We start from the raw sequence: 9351 nt of genomic DNA on the forward strand, positions 1-9351 counted from the left end.
TTTAAGATTTATTTATTTATTTTTATGTGTATTTATTTTTTATGTGTATGAGCCACATGTGTATCATGTGGCTGCTGGGAATTAAACGTAATTCACTGTAGCTGTCTTCAGACGCACCAGAAGAGGGCGTCCGATCTCATTACGGGTGGTTGTGAGCCACCATGTGGTTGCTGGGATCCAAACTCAGGACCTTCGGAAGAGCAGTCAGTACTCTTACCTGCTGAGCCATCTCACCAGCCCCACACACTGACCTATTCTTATTAGCAAAGGGATAGGGCTGCGCAGATCCACTCAGGCAGCATGGGGAAGTTTATATGCTCTGAGCTTAGTGCGCTAGCCTAAGCTCTAGACCTTAGGGTTCAGGCTTTTGGCACCATCAGACTTTTGTAGTTTGGAATCTCAGCTTTGCCACTGGAAAGCTGTGTGACCCTGAGGCAGGCTGTCTGACTTCTCTGAGCCTCGGGTATGACGTCTGTTAAAAGGAGGATGATTCAGTAAGGCTTGTAGAGATGCTCAGCCCCAGGCAGCCCAGGACAGATTAGCTTCGGTGGAGCCACAGCCACCATAGCTAGCGCAGAAAGAGAAGTAAGGGATGGCTGGAAAACACTGGCAAGCTCGGAAAGGGAGACTGAAATCCGGCCATTAGTGCCATAGCTTAGAATCTACAGGCCCGAGCTGCCCCTGACACAGCCTTGGCATTGACCCACAAGGAGCTGGGGCAGCTCTCCTGCTGTACCTGTGCCCACCTGCCTGTGGTCTAGCCAGGGACTCTGTCAAACTGGGGTCTCTTAGCTTCCCTGGGTCCTTGTACGGAGTGTGGAGGAGGAAGCCCAGGGAGCTGTGGAGTGAAGACCTGCCATTGCACAGAAGGAGCAGAGCAGGGATAAAGTTGGTTCACAATTTAAGTGCATTTCAACCAAAATCCCACTGAGTTTTGTTTTTTGTTTTTTGTTTTTTGTTTTTCTGTTTTGTTTTTTGTTTATTCCTTTAGAGCAATGGTTTTTTTTTTTTTTTTTTAACTTTCTTAATGTTGCAACCCTTTAACACGAACGGCTCCTCATGTTGTGGTGACCCCCAACCATAAAGTTATTTTCGTTGCTACTTCACAACTGCCATGTTCTACTGTTGTGAGTCATATCATAAATGTCTGGTACACCGGGGATCTGGCAGGTGAGCCCTGCGAAGGGGATCACGAGGGGGTCTCACCCACAGGCTGAGAACCCATGCCTATGTCATCTGCAGAGGAATGTTGAAGGGAGGGAGGCCTGACCTCTGTGTGGTGAGCTCTTTCGTCAAGCTCTAAAAGCTAAAACCATTCCTGGATGCAGCACTCCAGAGTGAGTGGGACAAGACTAGAAAGTCGAGGGACAACCCAGGCATGCTTCTGTCACATGTGAGATTGTGGGGAAAGCAGCCCTTTATTCACCATGGGGGTGTCACCAGGCCGGCACTGGGAACCACTGGAGAACATGGGTAGACCCCTGCCTCACACCTCACACCAGAAGACAGTCTGGATGTGCCACAGGAAGACTTCAACCCCCTATTATCGTGAAGGTTTCATGGATAGAAAAGTCATGTGTGGACGATACTGTGGAAAGCGGAGCCTGTCTTCTTGAGACTCCGGCCCTCTTCTCCGCTCATAAGTAGGACGACGCAGGACTGGCCAGGAAGGGATCTTACACAGGCTCTGAGGTACACGAGGACTTGGTTCATAGTCGCAGCAGTGATAGAGAGAAGATGGCTTTCTTCTGCCTTACAGGTGGACTGATCCTGAGAGACGGGGGTCACCAGTGCCACCAGCAGCTTCTCACCCCTTGTAGGTAGGACCCAGCCTGGGATGCCACGCCTGGGCCTTGTATCAGTTCGGCTGGGACACAATCTCAGTCTACAGTTGTGGGCTTCATAGCAGAACCTTTCCTACAAATGATTTACCTGGAACCCATATCTATAAATGATCGGGGAAATGAGGGGTTAAGACTGCCTGCCTCCTCATCTGAAGCTGCAGAAGTCAGAGCCCAGGAGGTCCTGCCAGGGACAGGGAGAGTGTTAGCATGGCCAGAAGAGAATGGACACCAAGTTCATTTGGGGACTCAGGACACCGTGATAGAGTATTTCCCTTTGTGGATCAAGGCGGGAGCTATGACCCCTTTTCTATCTGGGGCCAAACAGCGTATTGGTGACTTCCTTTTCAGGTAACCCGAATACCCTACTCCAGGAGATTTTTTTTCCCCTGAGTAAGCTCATATCCTGGATGAACTGGGTATCACCAGTAGAGATTGCCAAACTGGTGGCTGTCCATCTGCAGCCGACTGGGACCCCTGGGAGCCTTAGATTCTGATAAAGCCTCACTTGGGCCATAAGCATCAGATTTAAAGCAATCCCAGTGAGGTTGTCATGGTCCAACATTCTTAGTTTTTGAGATCCAGGGGTTGTGACATGCCAGATCTTTATGTCATATTAAGAGAGAGATGGCCAGGTGGTGGTGGCGCACACCTTTAATCCCAGCACTTGGGAGGCAGAGACAGGTGGATTTCTGAGTTCGAAGCCAGCCTGGTCTACAGAGTGAGTTCCAGGACAGCCAGGACTATACAGAGAAACCCTGTCTCGAAAAAGCCAAAAAGAGAGAGAGAGAGAGAGAGAGAGAGAGAGAGAGAGAGAGAGAGAGAGAGAGAGATGGAGACAAGAGTGTGAAGAGGCTCAGGCTAGAGCAAGAAGTACATCTGGTTGTCCAACTTGAAAGTCACCCAAAGGTGGCAAAGAACCCCCAGGACCTTTTCTCCCCTGTCACAGAAGTAAAGATGGAGGCTGGGCAGTGGTGGCACATGCCTTTAATCCCCGCACTTGGGAGGCAGAGGCAGGCAGATTTCTGAGTTCGAGGCCAGCCTGGTCTACCGAGTGAGTTCCAGGACAACCGGGCTATGCAGAGAAACCCTGTCTCGATAAAACAAAAACAAAACAAAACAAAACAAAAAAAGAGTAAAGATGGAGGCATGGAGTTTCAGAGGATGTGGCAGAAAAGAGAAGACACTTGTTAGTCCCTGGGGTTTCTGGAGACTGACCATGACCTGGATGTCAATAGCTCTCTATGAGGGTATCCAAGTCACTATACACACTGGCAAGCATTAGGATGAGCATCCCTGTGAGGATATTTGGCCATATTATGAGGACTTCTCCAGTGGTGACAATAAGCCCAGCAAGTCATTAAACCCGTGGTCACACCAGCTTTGTCTTGAGTTCTGGTGTCCTAGGGAGATGCTGAGCCCCTTGATCTGTCTGGCTTCAGCTTTTCCCTCTTTAAAGGGACACCCTCCTGGGACTAAATGAGAGAAAGTACCCGCAAAGTCACAGTCCCAGAGTCGGGGGCCGGTACAATGTGAGCAAACACAGGCATGGATGGGTGCACTTGGGTGAACTGTCAAAGGGAGAGCCTTTCAGGAGCTGAGCATCCGAACACTGGGTCCTCTGGGCCACATGGTTCTCAAAAAGGTTCTTTTCTTCTTCCTTCTCCTTTTCCTCTTCTTCCTCCTCCTTTGTTTATCGAGACATGGTTTCTCTGTGTACCCCTCCCTAGCTGTCCTTAGGACTGGGAGATCCACCTGCCTCTGCCTCTGAGGTACTGGATTAAAGGTGTGTGCCTGTGCTGATAGGAAAATGGGAGATTCTTTTGCCCTTACTGACAAGGAAAATTTTCCAGCTTCCTTCAGCAAAGGTTCTCTGAGCTGGACCAAAGCAAGAGTTGGTTCCTGTTGTACCAGATTAACAAAAGAAAAGGGAAAGTCATCAGACAGGGTGTGATGGCTCTGCCTTCCTGGAACTGAGTTGGATAAACAGATCCAAGCAAGCGGTCCTGGCCTGGAGGACAGAGGACTGCCTCTGTGGCCATTTCCAGGCCTTGGGCAGTCAGGACTCTGGAGCTCTGGATTCCAGCTGTTGACCAGGCCTACAGAGTGCGTTCTAGGACAGCCAACCCTTAAATTGGACATGGTATCATGTAGCGTAGTTTCTACTACCCTGCTCTAAGCTTGCAGTGGATGGCGCTACCAGCGCCCATCCAGGAGACACACATACATTAGCTTATTTTTGATATGCTTTAGCTCAATGGCTGGGCTCTCCTAAACCTTTCTCAGCTAGTGTGCCCTTCTTTTCACTCCCAGCTTCACATCTCTGAATCTCCCCTCAACTTAGTTGCTTAGTTGCACTGTTACCTTTAGTCCTAGCTCAGTACCCTAAATCTGCCCTCAGCTTAGTTGTGTTTCTAATATCTCCTCTATCTGTCACCTGTCTTGACCAGGGGCTGGAGGACACTCAGGTGTGGGCAGTTGCAGTTCAGTCATGATGGACAGGACAGGGAAGGATAGGAGTGCTGGAGTTAAGTGGGGTTGGCCAAGGAGTGGGAGGGATTACAGCTGCTTTGAATGGCCATCAAGAGACCTTGTTATTGAGGGCCTAAGAGCAGTGTGGGGATTCATAGACGAAGCCTTGATAACAGAGCTACTACAATGCTTTCTGCCTGAACATGGGCAGGTTTGAGAGAGAGTGTCCCCAACACACCCTACCCAGACTCCTCTGACTTGATCCTGGGAGATAATGAAGAGGTGAGAGTTTCCTGCAGAGATGTAGGGGTGTGGCTAGAATGGAGGAAAGAATAGAGGGTGGCTGCTGGGCCAGGGTATGTGCGTGCACGTGTGCGTGTGAGTGTTTCTGTCTGTCGAGCACAGTGTGCATTGCTTAGAATGTGGCGCTGACCCGCAGAGAGCACTCTGGAAGGAATATGAGCGCTACCCCCTTCCCTGGCTGACATGAAGGACCACCCCTCAGCCCCCTCCCCACAGTTCCCCCTCCCCACAGCTCACCTGCCTCCCCTCTTCTGCTCCCCTTTCCCAGCAGCACCTCCGGCCAAAGGGAAAACAGAGCAGTCAGAGGAAGGTGACCTCCTGGAGCTCCCTGTATCCCCCAAGCCCGAAGATGAGCAGAGGAGGAGCCAGAGCCCCATCCAGCTCCAGGTGAGTTGGACAAATCCTGGGACCTCTTCCCTGCTGGGCTCAGCCTCCAGGGGACCTGAGACACCCCAAGCTCTGAGCGGGAGACAAGCATCTGCCTCATGCTGCAGAGCTGCCTAGGGCCTCACATTGGAAGGTGCAGGATATGGGTGCTAGGCAAGGCAGGACCTCACCCAGCGTTTGTAGCAGAACCCTGATCTAACAACCTGGACTCAGTCACAAAATGGACAAACGTAAGTCTGAGGGGCTAAGAGATATCTCCACCTGTTGGTCAAGCTGATAGCTGGAAGCTGCAGGCCGCAGGCCCCCTGGTACCAGGAAACACTGTGTGTCTTTGTGTATTTAGTACTTTTTTTGTGTTTTTTTTTTGGGGGGTGGGGAACAGGGCATCTCTGTGTAGCCCCTACTGTCCTGGAACTCGCTCTATAGGCCAGGCAGGCCTCAAACTCATAGAGTTGTGCCTGCTTCTCCTGAGTGCTGGGATTAAAGGTGTGTGCCCCCACTGCCTGGTGTGCATTTGGCTTTTACCAAATGGTTTAGAGACACTGACCCTGCCCTCTAGGAACGGAGTTGGATAAAACAGATCAAAGCAAGATATAAAAGGGGCCCTGGCCTAGACAACTGAGGGCTGCCCCTGTGGCCACTTCCAGGCCTTGGGCTGCCAGGACTCTGGAGGTCTGGATTCTAGCTGTTGACATCAACCTGGGTACTAAGTGCAACCCAGGACAGGAGGCTAGGTATTCCCAGAGAGCCCACCGTTGGGACCTAGGCATTCATTCCTTGGCACAGCAGCAGTTTCCCAGTGTTCAGCTGCCCATCAGTGGGGCCTGCCCATCCATGCCTCCTGCTCTCTCCCCAGGACTCCCCCGAGGCAGGTGGGGAGCAGGAGGAGGAACAGGCCTTCCTGGTCAGCCTCTACAAGTTCATGAAGGAGCGACACACGCCCATCGAGAGGGTGCCCCATCTCGGCTTCAAGCAGAGTGCGTCCCAGGGGGAAGGGGTTTGGGGGGGAGTAAGTGTAGGGGGCCAGCCAGGGGATGGCAAGACAACAGGCAAGGCACCTCTGCTCCAGGTGACCCTGTATGCTGCCAACCTGTAGGGGTTGCCTGTGAGGACAGTGCCCTCCTGAAGGCAAGGGGTGGAGTTGGGTTCCCATCCTCCTGGCCATCGGGCCAGTCTGCCCCATCCATAACGGTGGTCCTGCCTGGGAGTGTGGGGTCACAGAGCCTGACCATCTGCCTTGCCTCTTCCCTTCAGTTAACCTGTGGAAGATCTACAAGGCAGTGGAGAAGCTGGGGGCCTATGAGCTGGTAAGGAAGGACTCTCTCAAGTCCCTTGCTGTGCTCCAGCCTCAGCCATATCTCCCCCAGCAGAAGTTAGGGAGCAGGACAGTCGGCAGGGTTGTCCTTGCCTGCAGACAAGAGGAAGATCAGAATGCCCAGGTCCAGCCTGCACGCTGTGGGATGAGGGACTGTGCACTTTGCATCCCTAAGCAGGTTTCCTCCCGTCCCCGTCTGTTCCACCCTCCACTTGCCCAGCAGTCAGGTAGCCCCTGGGAGGGAGAGCTGGTGGTACCAACAGCTTTCTCTAGCATCCTGCCAACGGAGAAGGAACCCCCAAATTCAGCTCTTGACCCCTCCCTGCAAGGGGAACCTGGAGCTGAGCAGGTCCCATGGCCAGAAGGTACTCATGAGCCCATCTTCTCCGGTGTCTTATAGGTAACAGGCCGACGCCTCTGGAAGAACGTGTATGATGAACTTGGGGGTAGCCCAGGCAGCACCAGTGCGGCCACATGCACACGCCGCCACTATGAGAGGTATGGGTGCCCATAGAGTTCTGTACAGCTAGGACTTTCCCCCTTCCAGGACCTTGGCAGGTGTGTGCTGGGAATGGGGTCATATAGAGACAGATGAGCTATTTGTGCCAGAGAAGTAGCAGAGTATATATGCCACAAGCTGTGTCCTTGTCAGGGTTGGGATCTGCAGCAAGACAAGGAAGGGCTGTAGGTGCTGCATGCACTAGCAGGAAGGAGCAGAAAGCTTTAGAGACAGCAGGGGTTCTAGTGGCAAGGAGCCAGAGGGGCTAAGAAGATACCCGGTAGAGGCCAGCTGTGAAGAATGGCAGCTAGGATTCTAGTGGACACACTGGCTCCTCCCCAGGCTGGTTCTCCCATACGTGCGGCATCTGAAGGGGGAGGATGACAAACCACTGCCCCCTACCAAGCCCAGGAAGCAATACAAGATGGCCAAGGAGCTGAGGGGAGACGATGGGACCACTGAGAAGCTAAAGAAGGCCAAGGACTCAGAGGAGAGGCAGGTGGACCAGGTATGCTGGGCATGGTGGGATTGCTTTTACAGCCTGCTCTGGCCATGGCTGCTAACTCCTGCTGGGGACACCAGGAACCTCCTTGCCAGGGCAGGAGCTGATGAACTTTGGGGTTCTCTGAAGATCAGCTGACACCTGCTCACAGGACCCTATGCTCCGTTTGCGGGGTGGTAGGCTTCACCTGCTCAGAATAGGGCACCTTGGGAAACATTTGACCTTTTGAGGGCTAAGAGGCGCTGCTGCTGCTCCCTGAGGGCTTTCTGCCTCCAGGCCTCCAGGGTAGATGCATAATCTTGTACCCAACCCTGAGACAAGGCTCCTTCTTCTTCCAGACCATGCCAGGAAAGACCAAAGCAGATGCCACTGGTCAGATACAGCTCTCCTGCCAGGGATCCTCAGGGGATAGCACAGATCAGCTGGGCCCAGTATCTGGGCCCTCTCCACCACTCATGGGTGCTAGTGGCTGCCCTGAGGCCTACAAGCGGCTCCTGTCCAGCTTTTACTGCAAAGGGGCGCATGGCATCATGTCACCACTGGCCAAAAAGAAACTCCTGGCCCAGGTCAGCAAGGCAGAGGCCTTGCAGTGCCAAGAAGAGGGCTGCCGCCACGGAGCAAAGACCCCCAACAAGGACATTCAAGAAAGACCCCAGAACCTAAGAGGGCTGGCTGAGAACGCTGAACACCAGCTAACCCCCCAGGATGGATTGCAGGCCCCCGGTGGGAGCACCAGGATAGAGGCACAAGTGGGCCCCTGCCCTACAGCCCCCACGCTCTCAGGCTCTTTTCGCGCGTACCCCACCGAGGTGCTGAAGCCTGTCAGCCAGCACCCCAGGGACTTCTTCTCTGGCCTTAAAGACAGGGTGCCGTTGGGACCACCTGGTAAAGAGGAAGGTCCGACAACCAAAGAGTCCCAGCTGGTATGGGGTGGGGATGCCAACCGCCCCTCTGCATTCCATAAAGGCAGCACAAGAAAAAGAAGCTTCTACCCCAAGCCCAAAGCCTGCTGGGTGTCCCCCATGGCCAAGGTCCCTGCCGAGAGTCCTGGAGCCCCACCCCCTCATCCCAGTAGCCCAGGTCTTGGCAGTAAGCGTGGCTTGGAAGAAGAGGGCTTTGCTCATGGTGGCAAGAAACTGAGGGCAGTGTCTCCCTTTCTGAAGGAGGTGGATGCCAAGGAGTGTGGGGGCAAGCCTGCAGCCCCTGGCTTGGCTGTATCCTGTCTACTAGGCCCAACCCTGGGGCCCAATCCTCCCGAGGCCTACAGGGGCACCATGCTGCGGTGTCCTCTAAACTTCACCAGTAGCGCAGACCCTCTGAAGGGCCAGGCCTCACTCCCCTTTAGCCCCCTGGTCATTCCCGCTTTCCCAGCCCACCTCCTGGCTACAACAGGCCCCTCGCCTATGGCTGCTAGCCTGATGCATTTCCCTCCCACGCCCTATGATGCTGTCCTCCGCAACAGACTGGGTCCAGCTTCATCTGCCTGGCACATGCCGCCCGTCACGACCTATGCGGCACCCCACTTCTTCCACCTCAATACCAAACTGTAGGCCAGAGCCTATCCTGCTATGCTGTGGAGGATTTGATGGGGCCTCAGATGGGCAGCTGCTGCCATGTATCTCAGGCCCGAGCTGACTGCCCAGATTCGCAGGCCAGTGAGCCTCCCTGAACCTGTGTCTCCCTGGCACAGCCAGCAGAGAGGCAGTAGGTTTGTCTGAATGAAGCAGCCTGAGCCCAAAGCCAAGGGACCAAGTTGTGGTAAGATCAAGAAGTACCTGAGCTGGTATTCTCACTCCACTGAGAGGCCGGGGAGCTAGTTGGCAGTTCAAGGCATCCAGATTGGCCATGAAAGAACCAATAAAAAGACACTGGTGTGATTGCACTCAGCCCTGGGGTGTATAGCAGTGGACATTTGCAAGGGGAGGTGAGACAGGAGTGATCTAGGTGATGTAGGTGTGGTCACCAGTGTGCAAAGATGAAACAAGGCCACTCTGGCCTGGATGCCACCACCCCACTGAAGGGCAGGGCGAGA

At 53.7% G+C, this 9351-nt stretch overlaps 1 protein-coding gene across 6 annotated transcripts in view; it reads left to right on the top strand.

The window, feature by feature from the left end:
- Arid5a (AT-rich interaction domain 5A) overlaps positions 1–9205 on the top strand; it is a 12480-nt gene extending 3275 nt beyond the window's left edge. For 2 of the 6 annotated variants that reach the window (XM_031367150.1, XM_031367153.1), the window contains exons 2-7: positions 4885–5003; positions 5860–5980; positions 6258–6310; positions 6719–6816; positions 7160–7325; positions 7658–9205. In XM_031367150.1, coding sequence (XP_031223010.1) covers positions 4885–5003; positions 5860–5980; positions 6258–6310; positions 6719–6816; positions 7160–7325; positions 7658–8869 — 1769 coding nt within the window. In that variant the 3' untranslated portion in view covers positions 8870–9205. The remainder of the gene's footprint in view (positions 1–4884; positions 5004–5859; positions 5981–6257; positions 6311–6718; positions 6817–7159; positions 7326–7657) is intronic. The other 4 variants (XM_031367151.1, XM_031367154.1, XM_031367155.1 and 1 more) reach the window with 3 other exon arrangements.
- Positions 9206–9351: the final 146 nt, after the last annotated feature.

Source organism: Mastomys coucha, unplaced genomic scaffold (assembly GCF_008632895.1).
Source record: "Mastomys coucha isolate ucsf_1 unplaced genomic scaffold, UCSF_Mcou_1 pScaffold14, whole genome shotgun sequence".
Taxonomy (NCBI): Eukaryota; Metazoa; Chordata; class Mammalia; order Rodentia; family Muridae; genus Mastomys; species Mastomys coucha.